This window comes from Mastomys coucha, unplaced genomic scaffold (genome assembly GCF_008632895.1).
Source record: "Mastomys coucha isolate ucsf_1 unplaced genomic scaffold, UCSF_Mcou_1 pScaffold23, whole genome shotgun sequence".
NCBI classification, from domain to species: Eukaryota; Metazoa; Chordata; class Mammalia; order Rodentia; family Muridae; genus Mastomys; species Mastomys coucha.
The window spans coordinates 71,673,997-71,694,606 of NW_022196906.1; the positions used below are offsets into that span (position 1 = coordinate 71,673,997).

A 20,610-nucleotide genomic window follows, 5' to 3' on the forward strand; every position below is an offset into this window, starting at 1 on the left:
GTTTCTCTCTCTCTGTGTGTGTGTGTGTGTGTGTGTGTGTGTGTGTGTATGTGTGTGTATGTGTGCTAGTTCTGTGGGTAAAACCACTTGGTAGTAAGCCTGTTATTTGGAGTCAGTTTACCCTTTGTAGCCAACATATTGGATGAAAAAATTACTTTTGCTAGTTGTCCTCCGATGTCCATTTTACTTGATGTAGATGATAACGCCCATACATATAAATATGTGCTCACAAAATAAATAAATATTATTGTAATTTTAAAACCTTAACAATATGATTTGGGATAATTAGCTGCTTTCATTATAATTAACTGACCATTTTCTTCAATATGTTCTAATTCTCAAATTTTTTTTATCACCTGTATCTTATTAGGGCATTTTATTTTGTAGGCATTTTTTCTGTTAGACAGGATCTCTTGTAACCTGAGCTGGATTTTAAATTCCATTTTAAATCCATGTTTACAAGGATACCTTGAACTCCTGACACTCCTGCCTTGGCATTCTAATTGCTGATGTAATAGGCATGCATCAACAAAGCTCCATGTTACTTTTGAAACTACATGTTAACTCCTCCCAGTGAAGATACATGTTTATGTGATAATTGGCAAAGATTACTTTAAACTTCTATGAGATATGTATTTCTATATTATACTATATAGGATATAAGCATGACATTAATAAAAAACCTCAGTTGGTTGATATGAATACAGGTATGAGTGAAGTATAAGTATTATTTTTAATCTAGATGGTAATAAAATAGTTCCTACTGAGTCTCAATTTGAAAGAAACAAAAACAAATTATTCTTTTATAACTTGAAAACACAGGACTTGAAGAAAACTATTATTATAATACAAACTGTTATAATTAGCTTTGTGCTGAAGAAAACAACAATGTGTGAAAAACATTTTAGAATGTGGTTACATAATATCAATCTGGGAAACGTGGGGCTGGTTTTCATTTTACAGTAGGAATTCAGTTGGAGATCTTTACATACCCAAAATTTTTCTTTCTTTCCTCCTGCTCCTCTCAGTGTGCCCCATCTACAAATAATAACAATGATTAATTAGTTAAAACATTTTGTTTATACCTGAGAACGTTTATTTTACTGACATTCTCTTTTAAATTTTACACGTTCTAATCTGCTTTACAACAAAAATGTTATAATTGACTTCCAGAATTTGCTTGTACAGCTTTCTTCTTCACTATAACATAATTTGTGTGAACAATAAAGATTTACCTTTATCCAAGTGGCATGAAATTAAAAATGTTTACTTAAAAAGAAAGATCCTGCCATAAGTAACTAGCTCTCAGACAAGCAACTGCTACCTTAGTATAGTCAATTGAGACTGCTTGCAAAAGAAGATCCCTTGTGGACCAGGAGAGAGAAAGAGAGAGAGAGAGAGAGAGAGAGAGAGAGAGAGAGAGAGAGAGAGAGAGAGAGAGAGAGAGAGAGAGAACAAAATCAGAGGTTCTGTCTATGTGGCATAAAGAAGCTTCATTGTTGAATGCCCACTCTCTTAATTAACTCTTCACTTATGCTCTGTAGAGAAGTCCAATAAACTCACCAGTTCTCCAGAATGAACATTTATGGAATGATGCCTCAATCTGTCATTGAGACATTGGGAGAAAGGGTATACAATCCTTACATATCACCTTAGGAAGGAATTTTAGCAATAGGTTCTAAGTCAACTGGGAAAAGGGGATTTTAAAGACAGCTCACATGTTTTCATGTCACGCACTGAAATTCTACCATAAATAAAACAATCTAAAAGATCTCCAAGACTTCTAAAGTATAATGTATTCATAAATAATTGGTATAGGTGGGAGAGTACATATAAAATATTCATAAATACAAGCTACCTAACAAAGTATCAAAGTTCCCCATTTCTCCATATATGTACACAAACAGAAATTGAATCCTAGATTCTCAGTAACATGAGTTCCTCCAGTATTTTGTGTTTTTCTCTTAACTACACCCCTGGGGTAGACACTATTCTCATGTTCTCCTTGATGACATAATGAATAGCTTTTGAGAATCATACAGTAGGAAATGTTGGACCAAGAAAACAAATCTCATATTCGTTAACATGCATTAATGAATTATTTCTCCTTCCTCTTTCCTTCCTTCTTTCTCTTCTCTTTCCATTTTCTTTCTTTTTTTCTTTATTTATATGTATTTTTCTCCCATACAATAAATCTCAACTGTAGATTCCACTCTCTCTACTCTTCCCACCCCTGCACCCATCTCCCTACTCTCCCAGATTCATTCCTCCTCCTTCCTCCACTTGCCTTCAGAAAAAAAGCAGACCTCACAGAGATATAAACTAAACGTGGTGTAACAAGATTCAATAAAATCAGGAGGCACAACCTTCATATCAGGCTGGCCAACACAACCTGGTAGGAGGAAAAGGGTTCTAGAACAGACTATAGGGTCAGAGACACACCCATTCTCACTGTTAGGAGTCCCACAGAAACATCAAGCTAACAACCACAAAACATGCACAGAAGACCTAGTGCAGACCCATGCATATTTCCTGTTTGTTTGAGACAAGACTTTGCTAGGTGACATGGGCCAAAAACTCACTATGCAGATCAAGGTATGTGGATAAATCTTGCCTCTACTTCCTAGCCTCTAGAGTTATAAAACTACCACACATATTATGTTGCTTTTTATTATAAACACATAACTCCAGCTGTGGGGGTTTCCTATGTAACACTGGATTGTATGATGACTTTCATTTCCATATAATTTGATTGATTATGAGAATGAAATGTGTTATTCTCCGATATTACACTAACATGTCTTTAACATATACAATCTCATCCTCAGAGTTTCTTTATGTTAAATCAAGACAAAATTTTATAGAACAGGGTTTTTCCAGAAAATATACAAACTTACTGTGCAAATATTTTATAATATGTCCCGTTTTTACAAATGGCATTTAATGGTTAAAAGAATAATTATAACAAAATACAAAGTTATTGTCCAAAGCTGACAGGCTTCTGTTGTACAAAATATTCTCTCTCAATTGAACCATTTCCTACAGAATAATGGGAATGCACTCTTACGACTCAGAAAGTAAACAATTCAAAAGTCTTAGAAAGGTTCCTGAAACTAAAAAAAAAAAAATTCACAGGACTCCTTCCCAAGATACGGAAGTTAAAAAGAAAATGTGGAGGAGGAAAGGCTGACCATCTGAGCTCCCTAGACAGGGAGGTTGCCTGCAAGTCATACAGTGAACGCCAAGACTAGAGTTCCCATAACGTGTCACCCAGGCTCAGGTAAGCCACAGTAATATAGCTGCCCTGAGATGTTCAAGCTTTTAGAAGTAACTGCTCACCCACGTTTCTGGTAGCAATTCCTATGAACTGATTTGTTCATAAAATTTTGTGGACCATACAAAGTATGGTCCTCATACATTCATGTGTTTGAACAATGGTATGTGGGCCAGTGAGTGGAATGTGGTAGATTGGATATACTTAGCCCAGGGAGTAGCACCATCAGGAATTGTGGCAATTTTGGAGAAAGTATACCACTGTGGGGGTGAGCTTGAAGTTCAACCCCATGCTTAAAGACCCTCCTATTTGCTCCCAAGAAGACAGGCTCTTTCTGGGTTCATTAAATCATGAACCAGACCTCTCAGCTCCTTCTTCAGCATTATATTTTCCTGTATGCCAACCATGCTTCCTGACATAATGTAAATGGTCCAAATTTATGAAATTGTAAGCCAGCCCCAATTAAATGTTTGCTTTTATTAGGGTTAAAAAAAAGTTTTGTGGAATCATTATTTTGTTATATAGTTGTTGATCTATCTCAGGTAAATAGATGTTTGTTCTAAGCTCTCCTGGGAAAGTTTCACACAATGACTTCCAGTAGGATTCTTGGAGTATTCTGAATTTGGATCATTGTCATGAGCTTGTGAAAGAAAATATAATAAGGATGGTTAAGAAAATCCGAAGATCATCTTTGCTTTCTTTTAATTCTGTCCAATGCTGGGTGCTAATTGCACTTATGATCTCTGGTTTTTTTCTTTGCTGCATAAAATAGTGTTGACTTGAATTTCTGGGCAGCTTAATGTGTATGTTAATAAGAGAAGAATACAATTACCAAAATCATTGTATAGTTTTATAGCTGCTTTTAACTCTTTGTATCTTTTCAAAAGCAATTGATTCTTGAAAAAATGTCATTCATAAGTGTCTCTAAATATTAGAAGGCCAATGCCTATTTCATATCCTAGAACCCATCGAGAGACAGACAGACAGACAGACAGACAGACAGAGAGGACAGAATGACTCAGTGCTGGCATGAGTCTACTGTAAATGCTTCTTGATTCCTTCTTGTGAGTGATGACTGAGTGATATCAACAGATATTATAATAAGTTGATTTGAAGAAGGTGTGTGTGACAGAATTATTATCAACATCTGAAAGAATTACTTCCCTAAAAGTTATGGATATTATACAGAACAATTTCACAACATTCAAACAGCTTGCAAACCCAATGTTATCGATATTGCTTTGTTACTTGGTAAGATGTTTTGAATTTCTTGTGCTCTGAAGCATTTAGGAGTGAAGCATAGAAGAACCAAAGAAGTTAATAGAGAAAACAGATAAAACTTACAAGAAAATATACCAGGAAACAAAAGCTGTGTTTTTAATAAGCTTACTTAGGATAACCCTCAGGCCTCTCAGATATGTTGTGATACTCTTAAGGTAAGTGAAAATACATGCTCACAAATGGGATTGAAAATCAACAATGTGGCAGTCACACACACAAAACATTTTGTTACAAAGTGTGAAAGGTACTTAATTATTTTGAATTCTTCATTTTTATAGTGATCCTAAATAAAATAAAAGTAAAAGCAATTGCCTTAGATTGCTAACTTTTAGCACATAAAATTTTTTGTCTTTATACTTCTTCACTTATCAATGTCTTTCACTATGCTTCTACATATTCTTTCTGATTATGCCAAAGATACCAATATCTTCTCAAGAAGCATTTTAATTTTATAACTTTAGAGTGCTTTTTCAAATAGCACTCAATAAGCCAAAACTGGAGGGAAACAAGTTTAATCTAACCCTAGGCAACTGAGTGAGACTGTTTAAAGCTATACAGTAGGAAGAGACCCAGGGGTATGGCTCAAGTGGTACAGTATTTATCTAATATATCTGAAGGCCAAGCTTCAATTTCTGTCACCCACTAAATAATGAGTAAATAAATAATAAACCACAAATAATTCAAACCCAGAGAGGATGCTGACATTGAGATTTATTATAAACATTCACAAAATGGACAGCAAAACACATGAATCATAACTAACTGCCTAGAAGTGAGAGAAGGAAAACAAAGGGAGATGGCTGAGTTGAATATTTTTAGGGAGGAGGCTTGTGAAAGAATATTTTAACAAAATATTCACTTTTGTGTACAACTCAAATGGAAATGAAACATTACAGAGAAATATACCACCATAGAGATTGCTTGCTTAATGTATAGTCTCTGGGTCTAATAACAAGCAAGACCTACTCATCACTGAACTAAGCATTTACACAGTGACCTTCAACTGTCCTTTAGCTTTTTGATCTTCTCTAGATGTCTAAGATGGCCATGAAGTATGACAGAACTGCAGTGTAGTATTGTAAAGAACCAGAATTGAAGGTTGTTTTTCAAATATCCCATGCTCTAAGTGACTAAGGACTTTGAACCAAATGATCTCCCACCTGTATTACAATAAATCCAAGAGACTAAAAACCTTTATTCAAAGAAGAACAACTATTGGAACAACATTATTCATTATTGAAAACTCCTCTCTTGATTGGTGGAGAACATTTTTCCCTAATACACACATGCTGCTGAGTTGTAGTTTGTACACTGGTCTACTAAATATAATAAGATAGAAAGAAGATAGAAAATTATAGAAGATAGAAAATTCAAAAATAGTCATACTTTGTGACATATATCTCCTTGTAAGTCAGTGAACATCTTTGAAGACATACTTTTACAACATGAATATTATCTGTAATCATAACCATTCTCTTTTCCAATAAAATTATCCCTTTATTTTAAGGAGAACTGATAAGCATTTATTCAATCAGACTAGAACTTTTGATACAATTTTCCTATAAGTTTACTATTATTTAGATTAATATAGTGGAATTTTCTTGTAATCCTAATAAATAAGGATTACAAGAAGCTAACCACTGGGCTAGAAGGAGGTAGGACTTCCTGGTTAGGAAGAGGAAGAGAGAATTCAGGAGAAAGGAACTGCCTTTAGGACATGGGAGCAAGTCAACCAACACGTAGGAGGCCAGAGGCTGTTCTAACTTAGAATAGTTGGTGAAATTAGGATGCTAGGTTCTGCGTCCAGCAATTGTGTTACCTATTGATTCTAAACTAAGACTGTGTGGTATTTTCCTTCTTGTAACGACTCAACTGAGCTCCAGGGAAAGGTACAATGGCAGAGCATGGGTTTGCAAGAAGTACACCCAAGTTGGTCATAGAAATTTGGGAGTGTTGAGCAGGTTTAGGAAGCAGCCAGACACAGGGAGGAGAGAGCTGTTTAGGTGCTCTGGAGAGGCAGAGACAGCTTTCATGGAACAGGCTTTGGCTAAAGGGAAACATACAGTCTCAGCCTATGTGCCAGGCTGGGAATAGACTGAGGCCACCAACCGGCAATAGCATGGAATGACTTTTTTATTAGATGTTTTCTTTATTTACATTGCAAATTTTATCTCCTCCAACCCCCCCCATGCCATTCCCTCTCTCCCTGCTCACTAGCCCATCTGCTCCCACTGGGATCCCCCTACATTGGGACATCAAGTATTCACGAGACCAAAGAGGGCCTCTCCTCATTCATATCCCACATGGCCATCCTCTACTACATATGGGACTAGAGCCATGGGTCCCTCCATGTGTACTCTTTGGTTGGTGGTTTAGATCCTGGGAGCTTTGAGGGTACTGCTTGGTTCATATTGTTGTTCCTCCTATGGAATGATTTTTTAATATTACATACTACAGGTTGACAAGCTAGAGAGCTCCTAGCACAGACTTGTCTGATCTTAAAGTATGCTACTTAATTTTAACTTTATACTGTCCTTTAGAATTTTACCTACATCATTAAAATAAACTTTCAATTATTTAGAACTCAGTCCTTTCTTTCTCTCTTTTTGAATATGCAGGTTTTGAAAAACTCTGAATAGCTCTCACTCAATGTCATGGTCTCTGTATTCCCTCAGGCCTCATATTATGTATTCATTCTTTAAAGCTGACACATAATTGCTTATACTTCTGGAGTGCAATTTAACTTTCCAATATGCTTATACTGCATAATGATTATATCCAGTAATTAGCAAGTCTACCACCTCAACGTATTTTTTCTTTATGGTGAGAGGAAAGCAACCTAAATCCGCAGTTCTCAACCTTCCTGATGCTGAGACCTTTTAATGCCGCTCCTCATGTTATGGTGACCCCCGACCATAAAATTAGTTTTGTTGGTACTTCATAACTGAAATTTTGCTACTATTTTGAATTGTAATATAAATGTCTGTTTTTCTGAGGTCTTAGGTGACCTCTGTGAAAGGGTCTTTCAACCCCTCAAATATGGTCAAAAGTAGTTAAGAACCATTGCCTAAAGCATTTTCTTTGGTTAGTTTGAAATAAAAGGTAGTTACTATTTTGTGAAATCTAATGGCAGACATATATGTCTTTAAAACCATCTCCCCACTATTGCCTTCTCTGGCCTGCTCTACTGAAACTTCTCTACCAAGTAAGCCATATGTGCTCACTTTAAAGTATATATAGAAACACATCTCTCTGTAGTACACATTGTTTATAAATCTAAAGATGCAGTGCTAAGACGTACATCTGAGTAAGAACATATAACAAGAACCTTGAATACCAAACTCAGTGTAAGGTTTCCAATGATGGCCCTATACCAAGAGATATATGGATAGTTCAAAATGAAAATGATGCTTAATGTTTAATAATGGCTCATTAAACAAGCAAACAAAAATATATATTGTTGATTGGTGTATGGAGCTGGGAAAAGTTAAGAAGGAGTTTATGGTAAATATGGTCAAGTATATTACATGAAGTTCTTACATAATTTATAAAAATATTAAAATAAAAGAGAGAATAATGTCACCCATGTACTTCATGCATTAATTCTAGTTTTACCCAATGAATGAACTATTTGCTTTTGTACAAAGTTGCTGACATTCAAGTAAGTGTGACAGTGGGGGAAAAAGACACATGTATAAGTAATTACAATTCTATTTGTAACCTTTTATAATAACATGTTCTGTAAACTTCTACAAATTGCAGGTGAAAAATGAACTGTCTTCTGTAGGCAATGGCAACTTTCTAGAACTTAGCTTAAAATCTTCAGATTTAAATCAGACTACAGAAGATAAAGCACAAAAAAAAATGTGATAGCATAAAGAAGCCATGAAACCTCATCACTACCTATTCTAAGAACCTTACTTGAAGCTCAACTTAGCCTAATGTAAGACTAGTACTTGAACTCTATCTGAGCCTGCTGTAAAGGCAATGCTTGAACCCTGTCTGAGACGGTTCCAGGAGCAATGATTGAACCCCACTGCGACTCATTCTAGAACACTTGGTTCCATATAGATTAGAAGTATCAGGAAATGATGTTAGAAAAGCCAGTCTTGACACAGGCTATCCAGAGCATTTATGTCTACAAACATTGGCACTTACAGTGTGGGTGAAAAGAAGTCTTCTTACATGGGACATGGTGTACTATAGATAGTCCTTGAAAATGGCAGCTAGGATGCTACCATGGGGGATAGATATCAGGGGAAGGAGCCTAGTAGAAAATATAAACCTTGTAGGACAAGCAGAAAAATAACAAAATACTAATAAAAACCATTACTGCTTATAACACTACAGAGTGACTATCAAATTGGTGACTATAGGTATTTGTTGAGTGTGTGAAGTATACAGGCAAGGTGAATCAGAACACAGATATAAGGTAAAGTGATTGAATTCCTTGATTCATTTTAATGGGCTGAAACGGGACAAAAGACAAGATCCACACAGGGATTTCAAGGCAAAATTGACAGCCACATAACATATGTCTTTCCTATGAAGCACCTTATATTACACAGCCATGTCATTCAGGTGATAGGACATTCTATCATTGGCTAATATCACAATTATAGGATTAAGACACCTTATTTTGGTATTTCAGTATTGGTAGTTGACAATACTTGTCCATACTAATCTTAAAATCCTAAAAAGTTGATTATTAAAAGAAATTCTGATAAAGGAATTATACAGAGAGGAATTTTGCTATAACGACAAGATTCCTAATTCATGCATCCGTATGTCTTCCCTAGGAATCAGATTCATATAAAGCTATGAAGTAATAATAAGTAAATAGTTCTATTAATCTTTTAAAATTATTAATGTGTGTGTATGTGTGTGTGTCCAGGTATGTCTGTGTTCACACGTGTGTACATGCATTTGCACCTGTGTGCCTTTGCATGCATGTGAAAGTCAGAGGCAACCTAAAAATGATGCTTCTCTCTTTCCAATATGTGAGTCCCAGAAACTAAACTCAAGTCATCAGACTTGGAAGAATGTATCTTAACCTGCTGACCTATGTCTCAAAACACAAGATTTCTTTTTATTTTTATGTATGTGATACAAGGTAAAGGTTAGGGGATATGTGGGTAGTGTCCTTGTAGATCAAAAGAGGACAATGAATCACGTGGAGTTGCAGTTACAGGTGGGGGCTGGCCCATGACTTCAGTATATAGCACAGACCACAGACATCTACGTGGCCTTCAGTGGTAACATGGGCCACAGACAGCATGAACCATGGACATTAACATGTCCTTCAGTGATGGGATTGCATGATCCCTAATTCCAGCTCATTTTATTTGATGGTAGATCTGTTTTGTAACAGAATTATCAGACAAAATAAACCATGTCAGAATGCTTCCCAAGATTTGCTTCTGGGATCTTAGAATGTCCCCAAAAGGCTAACAATGAGGATTCAAATTTATGTTTTTTTAAGTAGACTTATTCTGTACTAGTGAGGACAGATCCAGATGGAAGGAAACAAAGTTCACAAAAGGTGGACGCATAACAATTTTCTAGAAGCGCCGCCCATTTCAGCAATAAATATTTCTGTTTATGTGAAAAATCAATCACTCATATTGGAAACTGAAAGCTAGGATCCAAGTATGATGAAACCTTCAGGTAGGCTCTGAGTAAATTACAGTGACATAACTATTAGTTACAGAATTTGCTTTTAGATTTGGGACTTTTTGTTAGAGTCTCAATTCCTTTTATATAAAGACTTGGAAGCTAACCATAGTGAGAATCAGGCAAAGGCACAGAGTTTTGTTTTACCATAAATATTATACTAGAATTGTCTAGGAGACTCGTAATAGTGGTCATACCCATTGCATGTAGCTGTGCAGAGTATATTAGGGGGGCTACAGCAAGTGTCTCTTCATACATCAAAGGTGAATGAAAATGGATTGTGGAAGAGTCAGGTGAAATTAAGTGACTTCCACACCTCACTTCATTTGCCACTTCAAGAAACCAGAAATCAAGCTAGTAGTCACTAAATCTAATGTTAGTGCTTCATTGATATATTTAGCCAAGTGGCTCCAGGTTTTGGTCATAGATTTGAGAAACAGAGGGAGATTACTGAAAGCTATTTTTTTTTAGTAAACTGTTTCATATATCTTCCTTATCCTACCATATCAAGAAGGAAAGGGAATGTAGCTATCAGATTTAAACTGGCCTGCAGCAATAAGCATAGGGACATAGGTAGACAGTTACAGCCAGTGAATGAAGTCTTGTACATCTGAGAGAGCTACCTCTTTTCAGTCTGACATATGTAAAGACTATATGTGAAATGCATAAAATCATGACAAATATATAGGGGAAGAGAAGCAATGTCTCAAGTCATCTATCCCTACTGATGGCAATTAGCCAGAGTAATGGGTTACAACAAGATAGTATAGTAAAAGTATTAGTCCTTTAGTGCTAAGAATAGAAGTTACTCTTTACATCCTCTTAGGCTAAAAGGCACTAATAACTTGGAGACTATGGTCCTAACGAAGGGTTGGCCAGCTGTGGCTCACATGTTCAATCTGGCTGGATGTCTATTTTTCTAAATATAATTTAACGGGATAACTATGTTCATTGGTTTAAATGTTGTTGGTGTCTCCTGATGGTAAAGACAAACCCCCCACAAAATGTATCTGATTTTAATCTACTATCTTTATGTGCTGGCTGGTTTTATGCTAACTTGACACAAGCTATAATCATCTCAAAGACGGGAACCTTAACTGAGAAAATCTCCCCATTAGATCAGGTTGTGCTCAAGCTTGTGGTGCATTTTCTTAATTGAGGATTGATGGGCATAGGCTCATCCACAGGCCCTGGTGTCACCCCTCGGCCGGTGGTTCTAGTTGTTATAAGAAAGCAGGCTGAGCAAGCCATAAAAAACAAATCAATAAGCAATACTCCTCCATGGCCTCTGCATCAGTTTCTGTCTCCAAATTCCTGCCCTTACTTTCCTGGATGATGGACTACAACTCTAAGATAAAATAAGCCTTTTCTTTCTTAAATTGATTTGATCACAGTGTTTTCTCACACCACTGGTTATCCAAGCTAAGATATTTACTTCACAGATAATAAAAATGAGGCCTGAAGAGATAAACCAGCATTTCAAAAGGCATGAATCTAAGTGTCCACATTATTATGAATATCTAAGAAGAAATTAATAACATAAGCAATGAAAGCTAGGACCTCAAGGGAGAAAGGATGGAATCATTACTTGCTGTGCTAAGTTATGAAAGCATATTGAGTCGAATAATTTGTAGAAGATCATAAGGAGAAATGAAGGTATAAATCAGAGACAAATTCAAGATAATGTGAAGAGCTGTCCTTTACACATTACTACAAAATTATGAAAGTTTGGGGGAAAGATGATTATAAACACACATAAGATTAAAATGTTATTTACTGTTGATGAATTGTGAATGAATAATAGAACTTGTGGGACAGAGAAAGCACATAGGCCATCATAACAGTGTTCTATTAAAAGTTCATCTAGGTCCATCCTAGAGTCCTGGTTCGTGTATCCTGAAATGTAATGAATAGAGTTATTACAAAGAAGAGCTAGGTAGGAGCAATACTTAATGTGTATATTTTACAGATGAGAATGAATTAAATTTGTCACTTAATGTAGCAAATAGTATTCACTTATTATATAAAAGTTTTGGTGGGGTTTGTGCATTTTTTTTCCTTTTTTATTACAGCATAGACTTGAGCAGAATTTTTCCTTGTTCTCATTGAGGTAGTCAGTGATAAAATAAATTCTGTGCAGAGAACAAATTGTAAGTTGCTGTAGCAACACATTCCCTTAACAAAACCTCCTGGTTTGTTTATTCATAGATCTGACTTAATCTACTGACTTAATTCTACATTCCATATGTATAAATATTATTTCTAGGACCACAGAATAAAATACTAGTTTAACTTTCTGATAGGTAACCTTGTGTCATGTGCTTTAAGCAAAGGTAGAGTGCTTGTGGTGATAGGGTTTTCTGAAAATAGATCTTGATCCCAAAGAGACTGAAATTTTGCTGGACATTACTCTAAGTTGATAATATATCTTGAGCTAATTTTAAGACTTTTGTATTTAACCTGCTATCCTACTGTGCAGTCAGCCTGTTTAAATTTTAAGTCCTCTAAGAGAGCAATGCAATCTTCTTTACTATGGATTGGATTTCCCATTCTATCAGTATTTATAACCTAAGTTTAATGTATGAGTTTATCCTCAAGTTATGTACTCTTTGATATCCCTGACATAGAAGTGTGTGTGTGTGTGTATGTGTGTGTGCTTATGTGTGTGTGTGGGGGGGGGTTGTGGGGAGAAAGAGAGAGAGAGAGAGAGAGAGAGAGAGAGAGAGAGAAAGAGAGAGAGAGAGAATTGTTTGCAGAAAGCAACCAACAGGTTGAAAACAACTAATGGTAAAGAAATGCAAACAAATTAATACTCCATAATTGTAGGAAGCAAAATGTGGCTATTGATAAACATGTTTGTGGTTTTGAGTTGTTTTCTGCATCAGCTGGCAAAGTAACTACTTTCCTTGTAAATCCTCATTAAAATTTTTTTTTGTAAAGAAATCATCAATTCTTTCCTATTTTATATTATCCTTGTGGTTCAATAAAAAAATAGCAATTTTTTTCAATAAAAAAATCCAGATTAAAAAGTAGAGATCTCAGGACTCTCTAGACACACACTCAGAGAAAACTGCTTCCTCCTGGTCTAAAGAGTGTGATCTACTGATCTCCAAAGATTGGAACATCACATAGTGTTGTTTCCACTTTTAAGAATTAATGGAGCTGGCCTATCAATCATCTGGCTAGGAGTCCATTCCTCAGGAGATATAATTCATCTGAAGACTTGCTGCAGATCGGGGAGAATAATTACCATAAACTCATCCTCAGCATAGTTACATGCAAAGCTTCCGCCAAGCAGCAAGGTTAAGCCTGTCCATTTTCTTGAGTTCTAATTCAAAAAAGTATAACATTTTCCTGTTTATTTTTATCTTTTCCTTCTGGATGCTGGCCCAAAGGCTAAGCATACTTTCTTTCCCCCTGACACTTGGTGTTTTCTCACCTATCCTCTGGAGCCAACCTGCCTTGTGCAGTGCAGTTACCTGTTTATCACTCAGCTGCTTAAGGACATCATTAACTAAACTGTTGGTTTTCTTGGACTCTAACTTTAAATTTCACAGCTTTCTTTTTCTTCTCATCCATCCCCCTTCTCCTGGCAGATTCTAAGGTTATAGTTGACTGTCTTGCTCTTTTTTTCTCACCTATGAAAATTATCTCTAAGCTTTCCTCCAAGTCATTTTGAAATTCTTCTATTAATGATACTAAGAACAAAGAAAGAAAGAAAAGAAAGAAAGAAAGGAAGAAAGAAAGAAAGAAAGAAAGAAAAGAAAGAAAGAAAGAAAGGAAGGAAGGAAGGAAGGAAGAAAGAAGTTAGGAAATAAGGAAGGAAGGAGGAAAAAAGGAGTCCCTCAATTCCCTGGTTTTGATAACCATTCCGACTAAAATGATACGAATTTCAGTTCAGTTTCTTTGTGGTCCTTTAAAATCCTAGGCTTTGTTAGATACAGTTGGAGTTAATTTCTGTGCTTCTCTTACTTATGGCTTATTCTTGTGCATCCGTTATCCACCTGTAGCATCGTTTCCTTGAATACTAGACACCTCTGCTAGCCACTCCTGACTCTGCTGTCTGTAGGCTGTGCAGTTCTATCATGCTGCCTTTGTGTCCTGGTCCATAAACAGCCAGAGGCTTGTGTTCTAGTCAAGTGTGAATTTCCGGAGATTTGAAATGGGGAAGGGGACCTGAGAGGTTGACATAATGTGGTGTCTAGTTCTTGTCGACCTTTGAGTTGTCCTTTGAGAGAGGGAGAGAGACTTGCAGGGTCAGCTTTGTGTTGGTTAACACGTAAAAGAACCCTCAGAAGGGGCATGAAAGTTCCTCACATTAAGGGATTATGACAAAAACTTCCCCTTGGACTAATTTGACCAAGAGCAAGCTAAGGTTTTAAAAGTTGAAGCAAGTATATAATGATAAGCCTACTAGAGAACATATATCTTGTCTTAATTAATGTTCATAACAAGACAGAGAGGAAATGTGTTATCTCAGTGGAATATTTGAGAAAGCTGAAATACCACCACATGATTAAATAAGCTAAGATTCCTGAGCACAGAACTGGCATTCCAATCCAAGACTGAGTAAAAAAAACTCCTATATTTTATGTTACACAGTACTTCATCACAGTCATCATTAATCCTGTGCTTGACATAATACCAAAAAAATCACACTCCTACCCACATACACACATACACTCATTCACTTCTACATATGTGCACACATATTCACACACCTACACACAGGCTATACATACTCATACACTTGTACACTCATACATACACAAGTGTACACACTCATAATCATACACCTGCACACACATGCACACACACCCATGCGTGCACTTACATGAGTGCACAGACATTTAATAAACTACATTTTTATGAACACTTACATGTTTTTTTCTCAGAATCCTTTCATAACAACCCTCCTATCATACATTTTTCTAAGTAAAAAAAAAAAAATTAAGCTTTTTTTTTTCCCTTGAGTTGTTGCTTTACCGATTGTTTGTAGAAGGCAGATCACAGGAACAGTAGTTACAGTGGGGAATATATTTGATCAGCCATCGAGATAACAAATCAGGGAAAAACAGTGTCTGAGAAGAGAACAAGTGAGGTGTGGACGTGTCACTTTGATTCAGCCCTGACAAAGGAGTCAACAGGAAGCTATCAGTACTGAAAGCAGAAGCAAAGAAACCCCATTGATCAGTTTCACAGTTCCCAGAGCCTTCCCTGTGCATGCTAAGTGAAACTCTCTGAATGCCAGCAGCCTTGGGGAACCTCCCAGTGGATTCCTGGAGTGACAGATCTACATCAAAACAGTGAGACCATTAATTTCCTTTCATTTATTGATGCAATGCATGTTGCTCATCTCAATATCCCCTGTACCTAACACAGTTGTTGCTCAATAAAATGTATTGAAAGTAGAAAAACTGGGGAGGCTCTAAAGAATTAAATGACAACGTTTTTCCACTTTTGTGTAAGGTTCAAATAATTTTGGAAATCCATTAATTTTGTCTTCATATTTAAAAGATGTAATATTTTAAGTCATAAATAGGTATATATGTGAGCACGTGGATGTGTGCATTGAAGTGCTGGCATTCTCAGAGGCCAGAGGCCTCACATCCCCTGGAGATACAGCTAGTTATGAGCTCCCTGGGACCCAAACCTTGCTTTTCTGGAAGAGAAGCAAGAGCTCTTAATCACTGAACCATCTTTCCACACTGATTTCATTTTTAAAATTCTGTGTATGTTTATTAGTGTAGGCCAGGATAGGATGTCAGAACCCACAGATCTGTAGTTAGAGAAGGTTGCTAGCTACGCAAAACTGGGTGCTGGGAACAGAGAGCAATGCCCACTGCAGGAATAGCAAGAAAACATTCTTAATCATGGAACCACCTTTCCAGCCCTCCTTTCAAAGACTCTTACCTAGCCCCCTTCCAGCCCCCCCCACACAAACAGAAACACACACTAACTAACCACACACATGCACACACACACACACACACACACACACAAAACTAGCTATAGAAATATTTGAATGCCAAGAAAATTTACATGGAAGAAATGCAATTTATTAGAACCTAAACTGAAGATAAAAGAATCTTCACTACATTTATATGCGAACAAAAAGACTCAGTGAGAACCAACTGTCATTTTTAAAATTTCTTTTTCTAAGACACAAAATTCTAATCCCACAGTACAGTTTTTTCCAGTAATCTAATTCATCCAGGATCTAAGCGACACTTCACACTATGAAGCAATCTGTCTTCCTTAGAGTTCACTTGCTCCAAGATCTATCGGACATGAAATGCTCTAGCTTCCTTCTTCCTTACATGGCTATTTCTCCACCTGCCCTTTAAAGCCAGGGTCACTAAAATCTTATCTGATGTCCCCGTCATGAGGCAAGTTCTCTGCCAGTAGGATGGTGGCTATAGAGGAAATGTCAACAGTGATTTTTTTTTTTTAAGACACATCATTGTCAGTCTCCTTACTGGAAAATAAACTAACTTTTCTTCATGCTCATATAATCAACTTTGCCTTTTTAAAAGCTTTTTAAATTTTTTTTTTTGAGATTGTAATTATAGCATTTGTCCCTTCCTTTATTCTCTCTCCCATATTTCCCTCCCTGAAATGTCAATAATTGTTAAAGTTTCTGCTTTGGAGTTTTAAAAATATAGTTTTAAATTCCTGAAATATACATAAATGTTTGCTTTGTATTTTAGTTTTAGATACTTGAGAATTCCCCCAAATCAACATACTAAAAATAAACTCTTTGTACATTCATCTCTTACCCTTCTGTAACTCCTCAATACAGTTAATAGTACATATTTTAGATCTGGAAGAAACTTGGGAGTTACAGTTGACACATTTCTCTTCAATTCCTGAAACTTCCAGCAAACTACAATAAGCCATCAGTTCTGCAAAGATTATACCTCACACTCACCTATTCATTCTAACAGTTAGCAATGCTGCTACTATTTCTTCTTAGATTTCTCTTTATTTGTATGTATGTGCATGTATATATGTATGTCCATGTAGTTGTAGATGCCTGCTGAAGACAGAAGAGGGTGTCAGATATCCTAATGCTGGAGCTACAGGTGGTGTTGGGCACTGATGCCCATGTTGGTGCCAGAAAATGAAGTTTGGTCTTCTGCAAGAGCAGCAAGCCTGCTTGACTGCTGAGCGATCTCTTCACCCATACCTGCTATTAAACCTCCGCTGTCTGCACGTTAGTTTCCTATTTGAGATTCTTCTAAATTTCAACTAGATAATTTTATTCTCTAAGCATCATAAAGAGTGGCTGTTCTTAAAATATTAGCCATGTAGATTTCTGATGAGAAAATAAAGGGACTTTGAAAAACAAACAAACAAAAAAAAACCTCCCTTTGACTTTAGATGACCAAAAACCCCACAAACTCTTTGCTACATCTATTTCAACTTTTCTCTTGGCCACATGCCCCAAATTTCTGTCTCTTCTGAGACCCTCCTAATTAGTGATGAAAATCCCAAGGGAGAAACAAAAATGTAATCAGGGGATTATCACACTCAAGGTAACATATTCTTCATAAAGAAAGTGTGACCACTGGTTGTGATGAGAAAGTTTCCTTGTATTGATGCACACTGACTGCCTCTGAGAATAACCAGTCTTATCAACACAGCAAAGACAGACTAGTATCAACAAGGCTGGCCACAGAGCCAACAGCTGGTCATGTCAGCACAAACTTCAATGAAGAACTTGGTTGTGAATGGTTCCTGAAACAAACAATGAATATGTCGAGTGGGGCCAAAAAGATTCTCTGAACATTTGATTCCCATCAAGAGAGACTGAACGAATTTCTCCTTGTCCTTAGGGGAATGTAAAGGAAACAGGAACTAGACTCTTTAAAAAAATGTTAATACCTGGAAAATATTTATTATAGGAATCAAGAATACTCTCGAGTTTTAATTTGTATTACCGGTAGACTGAAAAAAGGTTTGACTTCATAACATTGACATGAGTGGAAAACATAATGAGAAATATGCACAACAAATACAATGAGGTATTGTATAACCAAAGAGAAAGAAGCAAACCAGATAAAGTAAGAAAGCTAAAATTTTAGTAGAAAACGTCTACCTGAGTCTAAGGTTATTATGAACTGAAAGAGACCTTAGGGAAAATCAATGCTGATTTAATAATTTATATTATTAATATAGTATAATAAAATAATGATTGTAAGTTTATCATTACATTTATTGTTTGTTATATTTGAATAGATTGTTCTAATAAATTTTATATATTTTGTTGCTATAAATGTATAATTTTATAACAATAAATTATTATTAATAATAACCATACTACAGGACACTTTCAAACAAGAGGTCAGCAAGTATTTTATGATGCTACCCTAGATTTATTAATCTATTTCCTACAAATCTGAGGTTGAGAACTGTGGAAGTTTTTTATAAGATATACATTCTTGTATTAATTTAGTTTGGACTCCATTTTATGTTTTCTGATTTTCTACCTTATCTTTACTTTGTATTTTTCTTCATACCAGTCAATCCCAACTTTGTATTAAAGTTTGTTTTCTTTATTTCTTTATTTCTTTCTTTTTGTTTGTTTGTTTCTCTAGTTAGTTACTTTTTTTATTTATTTGTTTGCTCATTTATTTTTGTAGTGTAGAAAAGTAAAACCTAGGACAAGCTACAAAAGTGCTCTGTCACTAAGCTACTTCCTCCCACACAAATGCTCTGCATTCTGTAGTGGGGTCCCACTGGCTGCCTCTCAGTCAAGTCTATAACCCAAGCAGTCTTTAAACTTGCAAATGTTCTGCCTTATCTTCAGATAATCTATACTACAGCTCTGTGGTACCACACTTTGTTTAATCTTATATTTTAACCCACTATAAACCCCTTGATATTTCTGTAAAAACACCTTTTGTAAGCAGGAAACTTTTATGCAGAAATATACTATCTTTATACTAGAAAATACTCCAAATAAATGAATTTTATGAAAAGCAATAGTGTCAGGATATATTAGCATTTACCAATGTAAAATAAGCAGTTCATACATTTAACATTTTTATTCTTTGCCATTCCGAAACACTTTAAAAAATAACAAAAGCGCACATATGTATAAAAGTCACATGTACACTGTGAGAATAGTGTTGATATGAAATATTTACATTTAATGTGAGCCTTTTCAATGAAAGTATACTTTATAAATAGCTTCACAAGATTTTTTTATTTATTATTATCCTATTATCCTATTTACTGTATAATGTATCAGAATCTTTTGCCAAAATTTCAAAAGGCAGTATTTTTAAATAAACTTTCCTCTGTAAATAAAAACTGAAAAAAGTTGACTGTGCTGTGCTCCTCAGTACGTGAAGCCTGTGGGCCTCTGCGTGATAGAGTTAACTCTCACACCACTGACAGCCTCACTGTGGCGAATCCACTGTTGTAAATACATATATAACAGATCCATGGAAAGGATTTACTTATCTCAGTAGGCATCCTTATTAATTTAAATTAAAAAGTTTAATCTTACTAAAATTAGAACCTTTCAAATCATAATCAGATGGATCTATACTGTCAGGTCCATCAATCTGGAGAGGAGAACCAAAAATAGTTGAAGTTTAAAACTTGGGAGTGATCAACATACAGGAGAAGAGAATAGTGAGATTTTTATCTTAGGGAAAGAGCTCTGCAATCTCTGAACAATTTAATATTAAATAACCCTTTGTTTCTCTTGAAACTGTTATTGTATAATAATATATTCTAATTCCAATCAATGCTATTCCCCTTTTTAAATTTCATTAATTTTCTTTAATACCTCAGCTTTTATAAACAAAAGTTAAGGATTTTATTAATGTTTTTCTATGAGTAATGGCACATAAAAAGTCGATAACAAGATTGATATAGTGTAATAATGGTCTGCCGACAGACACAAGCTTACATAATGCCAATGCAAATCTTTGAAATGTTACTCATTGCATTATTTCTTGATATAGTGAGATAGCTTGCAAATTATAAAATCCTGGAGTGTTAAGGTCGATAAAGTAAATTATTTCAATGATCATAAACAGTAGACAGTATTTTTTTTTATTTTAGATATTTTCTTTATTTACATGCGAATTTCTCCATTCCCAGTTTCCCCTCCAAAAAACAAAAAAACAAACAAAAACAAACCCCTGTTGCCTCCCCCCTCCCCATGCCTGCCACCCCGCCCTCTCCCACTTTCTGGCCCTGGCATTCCCCTACACTGGGGCACAGAACCTTCACAGGGCCGAGTTCCTCTCCTTCTATTGATGATCGATTTTGCAATCCTCTACCATACACATGCTACTTGAACAATCAGACCCTTCTATGTGCAGTCCTTGGTTGGTGGTTGAGACCCTGGGAGCTCCGAGGGT

General features: G+C 35.8%; 1 protein-coding gene across 1 annotated transcript in view; it reads right to left on the reverse strand.

Annotated features, from left to right (window-relative positions):
- Window positions 1-20,610, reverse strand: part of Tinag (tubulointerstitial nephritis antigen) — a 94,908-nt gene that overhangs the window by 14,968 nt on the left and 59,330 nt on the right. The window contains exon 10 of the mRNA XM_031343830.1: window positions 993-1,038. Coding sequence (XP_031199690.1) covers window positions 993-1,038 — 46 coding nt within the window. The remainder of the gene's footprint in view (window positions 1-992; window positions 1,039-20,610) is intronic.